This window comes from Oryzias melastigma, linkage group LG9, assembly GCF_002922805.2.
Source record: "Oryzias melastigma strain HK-1 linkage group LG9, ASM292280v2, whole genome shotgun sequence".
Lineage (NCBI taxonomy): Eukaryota > Metazoa > Chordata > Actinopteri > Beloniformes > Adrianichthyidae > Oryzias > Oryzias melastigma.
In genome coordinates, this window is record NC_050520.1 from 17,677,849 (window position 1) to 17,698,269 (window position 20,421).

General features: G+C 39.4%; 1 protein-coding gene across 1 annotated transcript; it reads left to right on the forward strand.

Annotated features, from left to right (window-relative positions):
• The first annotated feature begins 4,064 nt into the window (after positions 1-4,064).
• On the forward strand, positions 4,065-20,323 carry LOC112148434 (guanine nucleotide-binding protein G(q) subunit alpha). Its single transcript, XM_024275553.2, has 7 exons — positions 4,065-5,558; positions 12,573-12,757; positions 15,134-15,288; positions 15,363-15,491; positions 15,585-15,714; positions 16,292-16,445; positions 17,550-20,323. Exons 1-7 carry the CDS (start codon positions 5,423-5,425, stop codon positions 17,738-17,740), a joined length of 1,080 nt encoding a protein of 359 aa, XP_024131321.1. The 5' UTR covers positions 4,065-5,422; the 3' UTR covers positions 17,741-20,323.
• The last annotated feature ends 98 nt before the right edge of the window (positions 20,324-20,421 follow it).

The following is a 20,421-nucleotide window of genomic DNA, read 5'->3' on the forward strand; positions in this document are numbered from 1 at the left end:
TCCTTCTGTATTCCTGTCCTAAACATCAAACTTATCCATCACTTTGCTCATCATCTCTGTTTTCCTCATCCACATGTTTGTTGAAGTTCAATCCAATCTATAATAGTTGCTCCCTTTCCATCTTATCTCTAACACCCAAGATATACTTCGGTCTTTCATGTCATCAAACTTTACCTGTCCTACATTCAAAGTTCCAGTTTTTCCTTCTCACTCTCTTCCAGCATTGACCCATTCATTCTCTCTTTAACCATTTTCAACCAACTCACTGTAGGTCAACAGCAACGGTAGCTGTTGTCATTAACCCAGGTCAGACAAATCCAGCATCAAAGTTTTGTTCCTGATTGGGTTTTGATTTACGCCGGATGGCCTTGCTGATGCAACCCTCTGGATTTGCATGGACCTGGGATGTGGACTGTGGAAGGACTAGATTGTGCCCTCTTGTGGTTAAAGGCCATAGTTCAAAATGTCATTAAAATTCATTATAAAACTAAGACAAAAAGCTTCCTTTTTGGAAAGAGCTTCAAATATGTGTTTAAGTCTACAGTATTTTAAACACAACAATTATCTGAGGAAGGCAAACTCTTTCAGGGAGCTATTTCAACTATACTAAGAATAGTTTAAACTAAGATTTGTTGTTTAAATAAAAAAAATGATAGAGCAGAACAAATTAGCATGTGTAAGAAATTACTGTAACATAAGGCAGATTATTTTTATACTTTATGTAACACGCCCACTATCGTATTACAATAGAGTTTCCAAAGAAAACAGTTTTAACTTTATTTTGAAATACATGAAAGCCTGTGATATGATGATTCAAAGTAGTGCTTTCTTTTTTCATTTGTTATTTTTTCAGGATTTTAACTTTTTCCAAGTTTTTTTTCCAGTTTTTTTACTTATTGAGATGTTTCTGCCAGAAGCATGTGCATTCTAAACTGACACCAAATGCAAATGGTTTGTTTTTGCATTGCAAAAGATATAACTAGAATTTAGAGTTATATAGAGATCATAATTACAGGCCTTTTTTTGACAATTCTTGTCTTGTTTCATAAATGGATTTAGTAATACTGAAACTCATTTTCATAATGATATGTTACCTGGAACTGTCCTACAAAAAAAAAAAAAAACTCACAAAAATTAAAGAAACAAAAAAGATAATGGTCATTCGAGACAGTACAGTATAATACACAATGGATATATTTATAGAAGAAAATGAGATACTGATAAGAATAATAATTCCATTTTTGTTCACTTTCAATCGTCCACATGTTTTGCTTCTTCATTTTAAATAAACATGATGTTTCTAAGGATTTAGCAATGGAGGCCAATCATCATACAAATAGTTTATGTAGTGTTCCTGCACACGGTAAAGCTATTGCTGCCTGTCACAAAGTCAGGTTTGCCATGAACAAAGTGTTTCCCGAATGTCTCAGCATTACCGTCATCCACCATTGGTTTTTGACTCCAACAATCAATAGAGATTCCCTAAAACTCCATATATTTTTGAGTAACGCAATGCTTCAAAAGTGGTTCAGCCTCTAAGTGCTTTCCATTAATCTAAATCTTAAAGTATTGAATGATTTGGTGCAGGAGTCTCTTGGAGTGAAGGACCCCAGCATCTCTTCTTTTATCTTGAGATGCTCTTTGATGACCCTAACTACAACTGACCTGTTAAAAGGTCATACTTTTGGGGTTTACCAACCACATTTTCAAATTAAATGTGCAGAAAATAGTTGCCAGTTTTTTAACAGACTTTTTTTGTAAAATTACTGCACGTAAGTTTCTGGGTTGTTCTTTTCTGCATTAACTGTAGGGTTAATTCTTTTGAAAAGTGTTGTTTTGATTGCAAAACAAGAAGGTTGGTCATTAAGTCAATGATCTTTTCCAGAGAGTTTACTGCTTGCACAAAACAGACCCACAAACAATTTTTAAATGAATAAAATGCACTATTTATCTGTTTTTTAAGAATCACAATGCTATCACGGATAAAATATTGTAGTCATTTGTTGAATGACGGCAGTATCAGCAAATTCAGCAGAAGATCTTAATCTAAAGCTAAATATATTGAGCCAAACAAAAACATCCCTTAAGCAAATATAGGAAAGAAAAACAGAAAAGTTATTTATTTTTATTTTTTTTAAGTACAACAGTCAAACTTTTAGAACAATCCAAATATCATTTTAACATATTAACCTCCTTTGGTAAAAGTTGTCTATTTAGGTGTACTAAATAGTGTACTTCAAATATACTTAGTCTATAAGTACTGCTTCACTATAAGTGTGAACTTAAAATGTTCCGATTTCCTCTGAAGAAGTGCTCAGTTAGTAGGCTATGCTTCCTCTACATGGTTTATAGTAGGCTTGCTATACTTATTAGGGGTATGTATTGGCACAAGTTTGGCAGTATGATACATGTCCCGATGTATCCCAAGACTATACCAGAACAATTTTCACTATTTTTTAAGTTGAGGCTTCGTGTAAGACCTGCTGTATAGCTGCATTGCTTCACTCATTTTTACCTGAGCCCGCTACAAAGTACCACAATTTATAAAATATATAATATATAATATAATATATTAATATATAATACTAGCAGCAATGTGGCACAGAGTTTCGGTTTGGTACCAATACCAGATAAAAACTAAGTAGTGCATGTCACATAACAACAAAAACCACAAGGCTGACTGAACGTGTAACACAAGATGGTTCTCATGAGATCTTGTTGTAGTTTTGGTTGCGGTGTGGAGCTGCTCAAAGAGGCTCAGTGTGCTGTGCTGGTAACTAGCAGTCGGGGATTTAGGTGAAAAACAAAAGTAAGAAACTGAAGAATGCTCAGAAATAACTACACATCATCTTGCCAGCATTTTACATAGATACTAGTATCCCCAGATGAAACATTGCAATATATAATAGAATATATTTGTTCCCTTCTCCCCTAACACTTAAACAAAAACTCAAATTTACTAAATAAAATACACTTCAAGTTTACTAGTTTTTGCTAAAAAGGGCTTGCAATAATATCTGAATTTTAAGTAAAGTATATGTGAATATATGTGCAATTGGAATGCTGATGAAGTAAAACAAATGCATAAAATTAAAATACTTAGTCTCACTGATCATCTTTTGATCTATTATAAAAGTGTTCCCAGTGGTCTATTACTTATTATTTCCCCTCTTTTTTAAAGCTAAAATCAAAAACCCTGTCATTTCCTAGGACATAGTTTCTGCAGAGCAGCAAGAGTTCATCAGAAATTTGCCTCTGAGTTGTGGGCTGTTGGCGCAAAGTAAGCCTGCCCTTATGTCCCATCATCACTTTGTTTACACTCTCTCCTGGTAGTTTACGGTCTTTCACAACCCCAAACAACATTACCAGTGCAACAAAAATGGCGAACGATATCAGACCTATCCAGCTGTATGATTTTGGATAAGGAAATCTTAAGTTATGTCGGAATTCCCCACCGTAATTCATAACTACTAAAAAAAAACTATATAGTGCAGTAATATCTAGTAACCTGTATTTTAAAAACAATTCGGACACCATGCTCACTACTTTTTTTTTCTTTTTAAACGGCTAGTATGACGTCACTGATTTATCTATCTATCTATCTGTCTGTCTGTCTGTCTGTCTGTCTGTCTATCTATCTATCTATCTATCTATATATTATCAATATGAGCATTTTACACCACTGTGTTCTGATGTTAATGGATCATTATAAAATATACATTAAAACACTTTTTTCGTACAAAAATTGTTTAAATGCAATCCATTGTGGTCTGTATTTGCCAGTGTAGTGGGGATCGATGAATGCTGATTTTTTTACAAAGACTTCTGAGAAATTTCCAGGAGACTCGCACTATATGTAGTGAGCAGTGAAGGAATTCGGACACACCTACAGCTTTTTTCAACTGTTTTTTTTTTGTCTGATCCTGATTGTGTCCTTCATTATTGGAAAAATAAACACTAAAAACACGATTTTCAATGGGTCTTTATGAAATACAAATAATCTGCAAAAATATAAGTCAGATTGGCAAAAAATGTGAAATCAAAGTTCACATAAATAGGCTTTAAAGATCACGAAACACGGATGGTTTGAAATGTAAATCAGAATCGTGCACTGGGAGGATGTCCTGATAGAGTTACACTGAGCCACATAAATAGCACAACAATGTGTGGCTTCTGTGCTGAATGAACGCCTCACTGCCGCAATAAAAATAGAACATGGTGACCTTCAGTTTGCGGCAGTCTTTGACTCGTGTTATTGTTTGCGCCACACACCCAGTCGGGTCGAACCTCCACGTAAACGTCACCGTGCGACGTTTAAGTCCAAAAAGTGTCGGGACTTTTGAGAACGCAGCACTTTCCACGCAGCCGCGCCGCTTTCTTTCGGTCTTTATTTCTTTCTGCTGACGTTAACAAAATCCCTTCGAAACCGACGTCCACTAAAAAAACCGGTACGGCAGCGGAACTGCCCCGAAGGACACCCACTTCCCACGGAGATGTGGCTCCAGCGTGACCGTTCACACGCAGTTCTGCTCCACAGGTTGGGGGTTTAATTGCTGGTGGGTTTGACGTGACGTCCACCCCCCCACCCCAGTCGATGGGAGGTCGACGTCACCCTTCCAGCGGAGGAGTGGATGGCTTCTGTAATAAAAATACATGAGGAGAATTGAGGAAAAGGAGAAGATTGGAGGAAACGCGCCGTCTGTCGCCTTCGCTGCCTGTGGGAGAACCGAGGACATGGACGCCCCTCTGACTACAACTGGGATATATTGTTGCAGCGGCTGAAGGAGTTTTTTTTATTTTTATTTTCATTCTAGCGGACAAAAATATAACAGTATCCCAGCATAGCGGGCTGGAGTGAAAGTCCGCCATATTCTGCCTTACCACGCCCGGGAGTCGAGCCACTGGAAAAATATAGAGACGGCTCTTCGTGTTTTTCTCGCCGCCCTCCTCCGCTGACGGTAACTTGGGAAACAGGCGGTGTTTTTTTTTTTTTTTTTCGACTGAAAATCCACATTGGAGAGCAGAGGCCGGCGGACAACAACGCTTCACGAGATCTCGAGGCGGCGGCGTCTTCAAAGAATCTGTTGATCATATCTAGACGGGGGCAAAGCAGCCTGCAGCCGCGAGGATCCGACCAACTCTGACCGCCTGTGCCCCCCTCGACCAGGGGAAGGGAAGGAGGGTGTCTGCGTTCTCAAATATTGAAACCCTCTCCCGCATATTTTTTTAAATTATTTTTTGGACTCTTTACTGACTCTCTAACAGGGGCGCCGACCATCGCAGGCCTTTATGAGGACGTTATTTGGCATTCACAGGCCTGTTGAGTCCCCCCCTGACGAATGTGAAATCTGGATGAGTCAGTAAGAGGGTGGGAGGTGGTGGGGGGGAAGCGGAAAAGTGTGCGTTTAAAAGGGGGGCGAGTATGACCCTGGAATCCATAATGGCGTGCTGCCTCAGCGAGGAGGCCAAAGAAGCCCGGCGGATCAACGACGAGATCGAAAGGCAGCTCCGCCGGGATAAGAGGGACGCGCGCCGGGAGCTGAAACTGTTGCTTCTCGGTAAGGCAGGGGGGGTTTGTGGGGGTGCACAGCCCAAAATCTCCCTCTATAATGTCCACCTGAGTGGAGTTTGGGACATGAATCAGGTGTTGGGAGTCCACTGCACAGATTGGGAGAGGAAGTGGATGAGAGGCCTCCATGCTTTCCACCATCATAACCACCTCATTTGAATAACTGGAGTTGGGATCAAACCCTCACCTCTCTCCACATGCCCTGCCCTCTGACTGACCTGACCTGACAGCAGGACTGTGGGGCCAGGCTTTCCAGGGCCCATCCCAGCCTCTTGAGTGTGACAAATGCTAGTTAGACCAAAGTCTGCGCTTTATTGGGTGTAATCAAGATAGTTTTTGCAGCTCATTGCCAAACCCTGGCAATGATTATATCGCAGCTCCTTGGAAAAGCTCGCAGGCGAGCTCTCACGATGGAAACCTGCTTGTGTAAACATGCATCAGTCATTTACGGCCGCCGCAAACTTATTGGACACTAGAAATGCGTGGGGTTTTCTTTGTCTTTAGGCTTCACTGTTGTAACAACAGACAAGCTTATATTTTCAGACTGTCTACTGTCGGGAATGGACTGTTGCCCTGCAGACAGAAAAATGTGAAGATGGCAAGTCATCTACTTGCGTCTTAGGTTTTAATTTGATTTCCACTACAAAAGCCCATTAGATGGGAGAACTGCTGTCCTGTAAAGTAGTACCAGAAACCTATATCCTTGATCTAGTGCTCCACTGTGAATTCAGCAGAAGAGCCACTAAAGACAAGATGGAAAGAGAGCAAAACATTCACATCCTTACATCATCCTAGTCCTTTGTGGAGGTTTGGATTTCTTGGATACAGATCGTCTGAAATTAGCAAAGTCACAAACTTGTCGCTACATTTCAGAGGCTGTTGTAAACATGTAATAAGTTTGTAATTTGCTATTTTTTGTTTTTATATTTCTAGAGGGTTATTGTGGAAATATACTGCAGATTTAATATTGGTTTGATTTAAATTAGTACATTTTCTATGTTACATATGTACAATCGAGTTATGATAGTATTGGTAAATGCATTTTTAAAAAAGATGGTTTTAGCTTTATTTTACAGCAAAAACACTTAAGTAGATATATAACCTTCTTGGTCTTTATAGATTCTAAACCATAAATACTATTACCCGGCTTATGATCCCTATTTGTACTTCTAGTAAGACATTCATGTCTGTGTTAAGCCTTTAGTTTTTATGCAAATTTATAAATCTGACTACTTCAGCAGAAAAAATGTGCAATTAATCCTCTGGCACCTTCACAATAAAAGCTTGAGTTTACTGTAGAAAGTTATGGAACCCGCTTCTTGGTTCCAATAACCCATATCGGCACATTGTCCTTAAACTCACTAATTGCTTTGGCTCTCTGGGATCTTCGTATCAAACTTGGTATTACAAATTATCTTAACTTTTTGACTTCACTTAAGCTTGTCTAAAGCCATGATTGAAAAGAACTTGTGTAAAACTATTAAGACATTTAAATTAACATCAGAAAAGTCTTGATATGAACACATCATTCATGAAGTAGTAATAAATGAAAGACAGTCGACTAAAAGTTATGGATATATCACAATTTTTAGTCAAATGTACGTAGATAGCTTAACTCTACACATGTCTAGTTGTGTGGTACTCAGGATGAATCTCCAACAGCAACAGAAAACTGACAGGAAGGAATAACATGAGAAATATGACCTCACCCATATGCATACATCATCAGTGCTGTAGAAATTCACTCTTTTAAGGAGTACAATCCATCTGATGGAGTCAGTTGTCAGCCATTTCCAGTGAATTATGAGTTATTGGTAGATGGTTTATAAATCTTCTATGCAGTGGGTGTTCTGACACCTTACACCCATCAAAGTGCAACTACACAATCAAATGTGTTCAATTAGATATTTTTGGGATTCATCGTTGCGCAGTTGGGGATATTTAATGAGGAACCTCCCTGTTATGTTGACTGATAGTTCGTCAGTTGGCAATTAATAGTGATCAAATTGCAGGGATTGTCTTAGATTGTTAGTCATGAAGGTGATTTCTGTAAATGTTACTGTTATTAAGTTGTTAGAATTGGCATATGTGAAGCTCCAAACTGATATTAGTCATTAATAGTATGGAGTGCATTTTTAAAGAATGGAAAAACATTGTTTTAGACTGTTTTTTACCTTAACCATCTATTGTTTTAGCATTAGCTCTGTTCAATATTATGTTTTTTAAATGGGATTATCTTGGTACAATCCAAACAGCTTGGGAGTCTTGTGAGTAAAATAATGATATATCCTGTAAATTGCATAAGCTTCACAAATTGTCGCTGGGATCTGGAACAGTTGACAGCCGAGAGGGTTAAAAAAGGATTAATTGGCCTGCTTGTCTCCCTTCGATAAGTTATTTTCTGGAATATTTTTATCCTCTGAAGTGGCACAACCCTTCAGAGACCATGAGGTCCTAATTGTTGTCCCCGTTTGCACATTTAAGCAGACATGTTCATCACACATGCTGGCTAAATCTTAAAAGTTGGAAAGCCAGTCGATAACAAAAATATCCGAAGAGTTTTAATCACCATTAAATTGTTTGTATTCTAAAAGTGTAGCCAGCTGCATCATACACATTGGCAGTGAAATCCACTTTTACAGGTATGACCGTTGATCTACACAATCACTGTCAGATAATTTTATCAGGCAGATGGAAGTTATGGAGCTGTGAATGAACAAAGTCCATCTTGGCTGGTTTTCGGTCTGAAAGCTGTTTTACATTGTTGACTTCTTTGCAAAGGATTTTATCTGTTTTTCCATTCATATTTTTTTGTGTTTGATGACCCTATTTTTGTAGCAAAAACCCTTTTGGTTTAAGTCACTGAAGGGGCAAATTGTATGCTGCAAATTTTAATGCCCCTGTTTATGACTATGGGCTTGTAGCAGAAGCTGGTAGCATTTAAGACGGACTGAAAACAGCTTGTGTGTGCATGTGGAGGTGGGGCAATCTGGAACAAAAACCTGACCTACACTCAGTGCGGAGCTGCAGCACTTGTGGCTCGCCAGCAGAAGAGACGGGGTTGAGTTAGGAGCGATTACAGAGAGCTTGTTTTGGTGTGTGGCGTTTGGAGCTGCTTGTTTTGGCTTTGAGGCTCAAGTGCTCGTCAGTGGAGCACTTCATGGGTAATTGTGCTTCCTCCAGTTTAGTCATTGCTCCTTTTCTCTCCTCGTGCCAGCTTTTTCAAAATAGCACCATTACAGTAGGAAAGCAGGTTTACTAGACGCTGCGGCTAAGCACCAGGCTGGATGGTTGTTTTAATTCTGTCAGAGCTAGATTCTCAATGAACTAGAAGAGATGTTAAACCTGTTGTTTTTTCTAAAGGAGTTTCTGTCATTAATTGAAGGATAGAGATATTGTTCTTTTGGCTTTGTCCAAATTCCCCCCCCCCTATTTTTACCACGCCCACCTAACAAACCTAACAAATATGAACAAATTTACGGAGGCAATTTATAAACCTACTGTGTTCCAAAGATGAAAACTTTGATTTCTATATAAAAAAATCTTTCAGATGCAATGCATTGTGGTCTATATTCTCCAATACAGTGAGCATCGATGCACACTGTTTTTTTGCATAGACGTCCAGGAAATTTTTAGGGCACTTGATTTTGGAATTGTAGATTTGTACATCCAGACGAAATGGTGGGAACACTATAGAGCATTAGGTAGTGAGTAGTGAAGGAATTCAGACACAGCCTTAGTCTGTCATCAACCCATCAAACTGACTGAATGTAAACTAGCACGAGTGTCTGTTACGTATGACCCTAATGGGCAAACCTGCCCCGAGTCTAGTTGAAAAATACAAAAGGGGACAATAGCACAAAAACTGCACACCAACTAAGAAAAAAAAAAAAAACACAATGTTTTAAATTAACAAAACCGTGTGTCCTGAAAGATAGAACAAAATGAAATTATTAGTATGCTGGTTAAAGCAAAAAGAAAAACCAAAAGGGATTGGAATCTTGGTCAAACATAAAAGTCAGGTGGCCTACTGACTCAGACACGTTGACCGTCTGAGTCACCAGCCCCCTGGTAAGGGCTGCCTAACCAAATCTACCTAAAGAAAACTAATAAACAAAGCCCACAAATCAAGACTACCAAGGTCCAACCCCAAACTAAAATAACAAAACCCAGCAGTGTGGGGAATAAAGGGGGGGACAAAACCAGTTTGTGTAAACATCTCAAGGATTGTCTATGACTTCTCTGTCTTTATTTTTATCTGAACCTGCTTTTAGTCAAAATAAACATTTTTTGGTCACCAAAGGAATAGAAACCCAACAGTCTCTTATATTTCAACAGTATTTTAACCAAACTTAAAAATTCATTCTTTCACTTTTGTTATCAAATACTCTGGCACTTGTTCTTAAACCTTACAATTTAAATTCACCCGTCAATGGGTCAGGAGTAGGAGTATAACAAACTTTTCCTATTTTGGTCTCAAGCTAGCTGAATAATGCCACATATTTAACATTGCAAACAGATTTTGGTCAACATAAAGTCCATGTGGCTCTTTCTCAATGTAGAAAGGGTCGTCTTTTAGGTTTGTTTTATTGAAGCAAGGGTAGATGTTTACCCCCACTGCAGTCTGAAACTTTATGCATCACTGAAAAAAAAGATAAGAAATCTAAAATATAAATTCAAGTCAATTGTTGGTAAGGTGTTTTTACTTTCCTTTTCCTACAGGGCCAAACACATTTGCAATTTGTGACATTTCAGTAAGAAAATCATTTGATTTTAAAGCATCCTATCATTTAACGTTTTTAGGAAAAAATAGTCTGTAAAAAACAACAAAATAATCTGTAACTTTACTGAAACCAGCCAAAAAAAATTCTTCTTTTTTCCCTCTATTTTAGTTTCATTCCCTGGAAACAGCTGACAGAGTACAGTTTTGCTTCCATAGCCTGAATCATAAATGGTGTGAGTGTGACACCACCTACAGTCTGGCAGCTTTGTAGAGCATGGTATTTTTAACCAATGCACAGAGTACATTTTAAATTCATGAAGAAATATTCACAATAAGCTATCATAAACAGCTAAAGAGACATCAGGACATTTTTCTACATTTCCTGCTGGTTTACATTGTTCTTAAGATTTATAAAAAAAGAGGAGCAGCTATCAAAAAGTTGGAGTTTGCTCATAGTAGCTTTGTCTCTTTCCCCATCACATATCAGACTTGGTCACTATTTCTTATTTTTGTTAATACCTCTCTCTGAAAGCTGATTGGAGAACTGATGACTTCCCACAAAGGTTACCTTATTTTGCAAACAACACACATATGCAAGTATTACCATCTAGAAATGTATTATTATTGTTATTTTTTTTTATTAAACTCAAAATTAGTACACCTGTTGGATAATTGCAACATTTTAAAGTTCCACTCCAATCATCTTTTGATCTACACTTTCACCAAAAGCATTGGCTCATCTGCTTTGACTCACATATGAAATGAAGTGCCTTCTCATTCCAAACCCATAGATTTCAGTATGATGCAGGTCCACCTTTTGTAGCTATTGCAGCCTCAACTCCTCTGGGACGGCTGTCTATAAGGTTGAGGAATGTGTTTCTAGGAGTTTTTGACCATTCTTCCAAAAGCACATTGGTCAGGTCACACACTGATGTTGGTGGAGAAGGTCTGGTGCTCAGTCTGCGCTCTAATTCATCCCAAAGATGTTCTATGTGGGGTTGAGGTTAGGACTCTGTGCAGACCAGTCGAGTTCGTCCACACTAGACTCTGTCCTCCATGTCTTTATGGACCTTGATTTGTGCACTGGTGCACAGTCACGTTGGAAGATGAAGAGGCCGCTCCAAACTGTTCCCACAACGTTGGGAGAATGGAATTGTCCTTAACTGTTTTGGTATCCCGAAGCATTCTAAGTTCCTTTCACTGGAATTCACTTAGCTCCTGAGAGCGACCCATTCTTCCACAAATGTTTGTAAAAACACTCTGCATGCCTGAGTGCGTAATTTTACACACCTGTGTGCAGCACACCTGATTCTGATCATTTGGATGGGTGAGCCAACACTTTTGGTATATTTTGAGACTTCCAAGTGGTCTTTTAATTATGATTATGGCATTTTAAGCCATTTTTTTAAGTGTTTTTAGGGGGACATAGTTTCAGCAGAGCAGCAGGAATTTATTGGAAATTCGCCTCTGAGTTGTGGGTGGAGCAACCCCGCCCCCTGTCCTTCTCTGTTACTCTGGGAGCATGGAGCTTGTGGCCCACCCAGTGTATATTCTACACCATTTTTAAAAAGCATTCTTTTGTCTGCTCCTGATAAACAGCAGTTTGAATGAATAAATACTCAGAAATGTAATTATGAGTTACATTTTCTTAATATATTTCCTCCATTATGAGAAAAATGCTATAAATACGGGCTGCACGGTGGCGCAGGTGGTTAGCGCTCTCGCCTCACAGCGAGAAGGCCCCGGTTCGAATCCCGGCTGGGACCTTTCTGTGTGGAGTTTGCATGTTCTCCCCGTGCATGCGTGGGTTTTCACCGGGGACTCCGGCTTCCTCCCACCGTCCAAAAACATGCTTCATAGGTTCATTGGTGACTCTAAATTGCCCCTAGGTGTGTCTGAGAGTGACTCAGTGTGTGATTGAGGCCCTGCGACAGGCTGGCGACCTGTCCAGGGTTTACCCCGCCTTCGCCCTTCAGTAGCCGGGTTAGGCTCCGGCACCCCCGCGACCCCGAAAGGGAAGAAGCGGTCTGGAAGATGAATGAATGAATGCTATAAATACATGTTAAAGACACAAAAAACTCAATTCTCTTTAGAATGGGTCTTTAGAATCAAAGACTAATATATCAAAAACTAATTTTCCTTCCCATAGAATTTTTCTAGAATTACTGCATTGGGTCAAAAGAAGAATTTATTCTATTCTCCTGACATATTACATCTGTTGTTTGGCTTGAGAATTACCAGTAAAAGATAATTAAATAATCATTTTTTCTTCTTTCTTAGGAACTGGAGAAAGTGGGAAGAGCACATTCATAAAACAGATGAGGATCATCCATGGTGCTGGTTACTCTGATGAGGACAAAAGGGGTTTCACCAAACTGGTTTATCAGAACATCTTCACCTCCATGCAAGCCATGATCCGCGCCATGGAGACGCTGAAGATCCCGTACAAATACGAGCACAACAAGGTAATTCCATCCATTGAAAACCCTCCACAGAGATGAGACTGGGAGTCAGAAGGGAGACACGGTTCCTGAAGGACTTTCTATAAAATTGCTACAGTGTGCTGGCACATCTTAGAAGTTCTTACTATCTTATTTGAAACAGCCATCCATAATCATTTCCTGTCATTTTATTCTTGCACTTCCTGTGTCCTCAGAGTGCTCCATTTATGAATTTGTGTTAGCCTGTATGGTTTATGCACTAAACCAGTTATAGTTGGACCATTTTGCCTCTTTAGTATAAATAAATTGCAGTTTCAAATGATCACTAACTGGATCCAAGTCTTCAATAAATGTCATTTTGATAGTCTGCTAAATCTATGATGTTTGTAAAAGGTAAAACAAGATGATACATTCAGGAATGATTAATATTTTAGATTAAATAGTGAGATTTGAAGGGAAATCTTAACTTATTTGACTCATCCTAATAATTATGTGCTGAGTCATGAAGAACAAAGCAAATGTGCTACTGAAAAAGCCTCAGAGGGACAGCTTTAATGCTTTTTTGTTGGTTTTTACCTACTAGTTATACTGAGCAGAATTCTTTGTTTTATGTAGCTTTTTTGTCAGCAAAACATGGAAATATTGGGTTTGTTACAATCCTAACTTTTTACGAAAAACTAGAAAAAGAAAACAGCAACCGTGCATAGGAAAATTTTAATAAAATCAAACTGGGTCAAACTGTAATGTGTAAGACACAAAATAATGGTTTGTTGTTGAGATTCCAGTTAATGAAATTCCAAGGATCACAGTTCTATCTAATTGCTCTAGAGGTTTTGCATAATTTTCTGTTATCCGGCTTTAGTAAGAAGGATTTTGGTAGCTTTAGTGTTCTCAGCAGTACTGCTCAGACCTGGTTACTTTCATGCATTTTTGTTGCCCTTCTGGTTGCTCAAACCACTTTTACATTCTCGCCTATGACATTTGAGGGCGTCCAATATTTTTGGAAAATAATTTCCCTCTAATTATACATGGAAAAAGCTGGAAATCTAGAAAAAAGTGAAATAAATTATAAAAATTTGAAAAAATTCCTTTAAATAAGCAAAAAAAAATGCAATTGGGGTAAGAAAATTGACTTAAATAATAATAAATAATAATAATTTTTATGCATATGGCGCCTTAGTTAACACTCAAGGTAGCCTTACAAAAACACAGAGCATTAAACACAGTACATTAATAAATAAAAGTATAAGAAGCTACATAAAGTTGACAAATACACAGTTATAAAGTTCTGAGGTGTTTAGAGAATTGGGAGGGTGAGTTTGGCAGAAAGATCCTGTCTTTTCCAAAAATGAGAAAAACGAGGGATGAAGACACCCGAGAGGTGTTGGAGCATGCCCAGTAAAGTGCTTCTAGAGCTGAGAGTTTAAACTTTAGGGGGACAGACCCACCCCACCCACCCCTTTGAATGCTTTTTGATCTCAAACATAAAGTGATGATCATAAAACCTTATAGTAAAATAGTCTTTAATATGAAGAAAAAAATTAATTTAAACAGGTATTTTTACATTGTAAATTATAATGTAAAATATGACTGCCTGTATTTCCTTTTGTAGGACACCAGTTTGACTTGTGTAAAAGCCACCTAGTGGTCAAATTGTGAACTTCTATAGCTCCAGTTACAGGTTTTCTGTTCTTTCTCAAACAGGTGCAGGTGTTACTCCTCAATTCTAATCAGCGGCTCCTCATTCCTTCATGTGATGGACTAATGTGACATTTGTATTAGGGGTCACACAAGCAAATGTTATGTTATTAGTAGAAAATTTAACTTTTTTTTTTAACAAAGACAAGTGTCAAGTGAAACCTGCTGATTACTGACCATTCTTGTGTCCGTCATGTGAGACCATCCAACTCCAAATCTCTATTAAAGATACTCCACCAATAATGTAAGCTTATAGCTTTATTTATCAAAGTGTATTATCACCTGATTAAAAATCTCACTGGTGTACATTATCCATCTAAACTTTTTCGTTTTAGATTTCTTGTTGAGTATAAAGTACAGGAGTGCAGTCTTGTTTAAAACACGATTTCCACTTTGATTTAAGGTAAAAGCATTTGTCTTTATTGTGAAGCTGTTTTGGAATTCAAAACCGTCCTGCTAATGAGACCCAGGGGGCACCTTATTGAGATCCAGGGCAGCAAAACCGTCCTTGGAGTCCCAGGATTCCCGCTGGGATGACGGGTTCAGTAATTAGATCTGCCTGTGGGCACAAAGAAAAATCTGAAAGTAAAACACGCAAATATGGGACCGAAATAAAGAAGTGATAATTAGGACTGTCCAACTTTCATAGTTAAAACAACAGTATTTGTAATGACTCGTGGTTTCACTTTTGTTTTTCACCAGGCTAATGCCAACGTTGTGAAAGAGGTGGACGTGGAGAAGGTCACCATGTTGGAAAATCCTTACGTAGACGCAATCAAGAGCCTATGGAACGATCCGGGTATCCAGGAGTGCTACGACCGAAGGAGGGAGTACCAGCTCTCAGACTCCACCAAATAGTACGTAGAATTTAAAGCACTTTTAAATCAAAGCAAAAGAACAGCATTCAATCAGTGTTCTTCTTCCTAAACAGCTATCTGAACGCACTGGACCGGATTGCTGGGTCGGGCTATCTTCCCACCCAGCAAGACGTGCTGCGGGTTCGAGTTCCCACCACAGGCATCATCGAATATCCCTTTGATCTTCAGAGCGTCATATTCAGGTGAGTCCGTTTATCTGCTGGGTTTAAAAGTATCGAACGGTGCATGAATCAAAGGTAGTCATGGTGGTCTCTCCCGGTTTGTGTGGCTGACAGGATGGTGGACGTGGGAGGTCAGAGGTCAGAGAGGAGGAAGTGGATCCACTGCTTCGAGAACGTCACCTCCATCATGTTCCTGGTGGCTCTCAGCGAGTACGACCAGGTTCTGGTGGAGTCCGATAACGAGGTGATTCGTCTTATTCTACATATAATGGGACACAAATGTTTCATCTTGGGAATCTGAAACTAGTACGTTTGGAAGAGCTTTTTGCTGTTTCACACTAAGCTTAAGGTGACTCCTCTGAGAATGTGGCGCTCGGCTTGTTGTAAACAATCCTCAGGACATGAGGCACCTCTCTTGGAAAACATCTGGAAACGATGATCCAGCTGTTGCGACTGCCGCCCGAGGCGTCTTCTCTTCTTTCAGAAGAATTAGGCGTGTGTGTCAGTTTGTTCAGAAGTGTAATGGTAAACAGGTGTGGGTTCACGATCGTCTGATTTGTTCCTGTTTCTTCTTCAAGTATTGTGAAGCGATGGTGAACTGATAGAACGCAGATGCTCGCTTTATTAGCGACTTAAAAAGAAAAAAGAAGACCTGATAGCACAGAGAGATGAAACCAACCTGGCTGTCCTCGTTCCCTCTCCCCCTTCAAAGTCTCTCTCTGGTGTGGTGAACTGTTCGTTAAAGTCTGCCCTTAATGAGGATGAAGGAGCGCGCTTTAATTAAGCATCTGTCTTTCTCTATCTCTCCGTCTCACGTTTAGAATCGGATGGAGGAGAGCAAAGCTCTGTTTCGGACGATAATCACGTACCCCTGGTTCCAAAACTCCTCCGTCATTCTGTTCCTCAACAAGAAGGACCTGCTGGAGGAGAAGATCATGTACTCGCATCTGGTGGACTACTTCCCGGAGTATGATGGTGAGTACTTTCCTCAAAATGTTATTTTATACCATCTCTTGAAACCTAAGGAGCTTTACGTTGGATTAACTCAATATTTGATCATTTTTTTTCTGCTTAAATCAGTAATAGTTACAGTCTGAGTCAGCAAATACTCTGACACAATGAAAGGTAATTCCAATATAAAGATATAACCGCTAAAAAATCAGCTAGAGAAATGCATTAAAGTACTTTTTTGTAGAAAAAAACCCTGATTTAGTTGTTGTCAAAGTAGTAAAATAGATTTATAAAACATTTTAAATAAATATAAACTAATATTCTAAGGAAATGTACACAGTAAATATTGAGTCTTTGTTTGAAGTAAAGACCCACTTGATAGAAAATCACGTATTAGGTGTTTTTAACAAATTCTCGTTGCATTTCTCTAATGATAGACAACATATATAAAGATAATTAGGATTGAAATTGGATTTTTTAGGTTTTTTTATTCAAATTGTTGTGAGTCAGGATCTGACCAAAAAAATGCCATCGGAAAACGATCGTTTCTGACGAAGAAAATATTAATGCTGGACGGTGTTGTAAGCAGATGGATGTCGGGAAGTAGGGCAGGGTCCGTGCCATTGGTCCCGCGCACAATTCAGAGGCGAATTTCGGATGAACTCCTGCAGAAACTGTCATAGAAAACGATCCAGGTTTTTCAATATTGGAAAAAAAAAACTGGCACAATCTAATTAAAAGACCACTGGGTACAATTTTAAAATAGATCAAAAGATGATCAAATGTGTTTTATTGCCTAAAGAATATGAAAATAAAAATCATTGAATGTTTTTATTTTGCCTAATATCTGCCAAATTTAATGCCGAGGCCATAAAAATGTTTAAAAATAATATTTTTGATAGAAGCCCCTTTAAACACTCAAACCTTGTTGGACTTTAGGGTAAATTCTTTGCCATTCTGCAACTGAGGAAGCAGATATTTTTAAGTTTGAAAAGATTTTACTAGCAAGTAATACAAAAAAAACAACAAAATATAGTCACTATTTCTAATAATCAGTTTACTGGCCACACTATTGTACAGTTGTGTGTCTAAAAGTGTCCCGTAGTGATGTCCCGTTCTCCTGTCCAGGTCCACAAAGAGACGCCCAAGCGGCTCGCGAGTTCATCCTGAAGATGTTCGTGGACCTGAATCCAGACAGCGACAAGATCATCTACTCTCACTTCACCTGCGCCACAGACACAGAAAACATCCGCTTTGTCTTTGCCGCCGTCAAAGATACCATCCTGCAGCTGAACCTGAAGGAGTACAACCTGGTGTAGAAAAAGAAAAAAACACACACCCTGACTGTGACAGGAACACTCCGTCAAACACTTCAGAGGAAAATCTTACGGTTGCTAATTTATTTTACCATTCGACTTCTTGGTCCCTGAGGGGAGAGCAGCATCTGGTTTTCTTTTGCTTTTTGAGAAGTTAATGGGAAATGAAGAGAGGGGGGAGGGGCGTATGTGCAGGAATCGTGGGAGGGGGAGGGGCTGAAATCTTCCTGCTTTTCTAAAATAAATTCTCGTACAGGAAGTGACGGGACAGATCTCTAACTTTTTAATTTATCAGATGGAACAGCAAGTTAAAGTAGACATAAACTGTGATTCTTTTTTAAATTATTTCTGATTCCTTTGACATGGATTGATTTAAGTGATTCTTCTAGTTGTTGTTGTTGTTCTGATTATTGCTACGATGCGTTGACTTTGGTACCGTTCAGTGGGCGTAGCTCATGTGACCCTAGAAGTGCAGGGCTGTGGGGGACTTTAGATTTTTTTTTTTAATCCAGTTTGAGAATCAAGTGTTGAAATTCCCGCTGGAGACGACGCCGTCATTGTGCCACAATAACACTTGTTACCAAGTGTGTGTTTACCGCCAACGCCAAACACTCCACTGTTGAACAGGAAGTGGAAAAGTATCAGAAGGACGGATGTATTCAACCAAATCAGTAGGATTTGCCCCCTCCCCCACAGACTGACTGAAGCTGCTTTGAAGCCGAACTGCTCCTCCCCCGCGGCCTGCAGAGCGCTCACAGCCGTGTCCCTGTGCTCGTCCACAGCCCGGCTCTCCGGACTGTCGCAGTGTTACAGCAGAGAACACGTTCGGCCCGTCGCTGTGTAAAAAAGGGCCGAGTGTTGATGTTCAGTTTGTACCAAAGTAAGTCTCTTTACTGCTCCAAATTACATTTTTTTGTACCAATCTCTAGAAAATACGCCTGTAATTGACATGAATTGAGGCATAGTGCAATTATGAATGCTATAATCATTGTATATACATCTCTCTCTCTATACATACATATATATATATATATGGCAGCATCTTTGTTGGCTTTATAACCATGACTTTTTTTTGGCAGATTGAATGTGCGTTAATGAAAATATGTATCTTTGTACTTGTTTGTCTAATGATTAGCTGTTTTTTTTGTTTTTGGGAAGAAAAAATCAATTTACATTTTTTTTAAAGGGAAAAAATGTTAATTTGGGTTTTTTTTTCTAATGAAGGAGTTCTTCTTCATCTTCACAAATGCATTAAGATGATTTTTACTATCCGATGTCAGATCAGGTGGTACGGCGGAGGTTTTCTGCGGGCTGAAATGGACTTTTCTTTAAGGCAAAACAGCAGATTGGGTTCATCTACAGGGCTACTGATCAGAGTTTGCCCCTTCAGGGGTTTTCAGAACAGGTCATGTGACTAGGATAAAATCACTCCTTAATCCTTAATTTGTGTCTAACGAATCAGCCGTGTTGACCGTCCCTGCATTCCTCCCTGCGCTGCAGCAACAAGGGCGTTTGCAGACGGTCACTCAGACTTTCATAGGTGCTTATTTCTCCTTGATTGCCACATTTCCAGTGTTAATTTATTTACGGAATGACAGAAGAAAACGCAAGCGTTCGTGTGTACATAATGCCTTATTGAAAAGCTGTGCCTCTGAAGCCCCATGTTCTGAGGAATGAAGCCAGAACTTCTCGTCTCTTAAGGTTTGGGCTGAGCTGTCGAGGGAACTGCTTTGACGTATAGCACATGTAGCTAATGCGACATCAGTACAGTTCACTGTAAACACATCACGAGCAGATTAAAACCAGAACTCTGGTGTTCTATTGATTTTTTTCTTCTGTCACATCAGATCCATGTCTTAAATTTCTTACCGCAGTGCATTAAAATGCATTGAACTGCCAGAAGGTGCTTCTCGGTGGCGGCGGGTGGAGGGAGGGTCACCGGCCTCCGTCGGAGGTCTTGCTGTTCTCTGAAGTCTGAAGGAGACAAACTTTTGTTGAAGGTGCTCGTGGACAGCAGGGCCTGGGAGAACGTTTGGAGGTTGCACTCACTCGTGTTGATGGTCACTTCTTGTTGACTCGCAGTAATCAGTAAGTCCTCGCTGTTGTGAAGTGGCCGTTTGCACTGTTCTTTTCCTAAAGGAAAAAACCCTTAAAGTCTGGATTCGTAAGTTTCTCCAGAGCTGAGTCCTTATAGTGTGTTTCTTTCTGTTTAATAAAAACAAAAAAAAGTGAAGCACAAAGGAGTTGGTGAGCGGCCTGCTCATGTCATCATCATCATCATCACTGTGATGGCTTCTTCCTCTCATTCAGGCAGAGGCTGGTGTGAGATGGGCGAGGCGGTATCCTATAAGCGGTCCAGCTTCACTTACTCGCTTCCTTCCACTTCTCTAAATAAGAAGTTCTTTCTGCCAACAAACAGGCCGACTCTGGGGTTTCTTAGCATCCACGTCCTGAAGATACAAAGCTGAATTGCTCATTTTTGAAACGGTGTTTATGATGATCTGCAGACTGTGTAACATGTTTCCTGTATCCATAAACTCGCACTCCTTCAACATGTTTCTGAATGAAGCGACATGTTTCTTTTTACCTCTTTGTCGGCTCCTTTTCTGTTTGGTGTTTGCTGTGCGGATGAAAACGCTCCCTTTATCCACACGTATGTGGAGAACACAATGAGTACAGGTGGG

Coding starts and splice junctions, on each gene's coding strand:
- LOC112148434 (XM_024275553.2), top strand. CDS start 5,423: ATGACCCTGGAATCCATAATGGCGTGCTGCCTCAGCGAGGAGGCCAAA. Junction 5,559..12,572: donor GCTGAAACTGTTGCTTCTCG/GTAAGGCAGGGG, acceptor CTTCTTTCTTAG/GAACTGGAGAAAGTGGGAAG. Junction 16,446..17,549: donor CTACTTCCCGGAGTATGATG/GTGAGTACTTTC, acceptor TCTCCTGTCCAG/GTCCACAAAGAGACGCCCAA.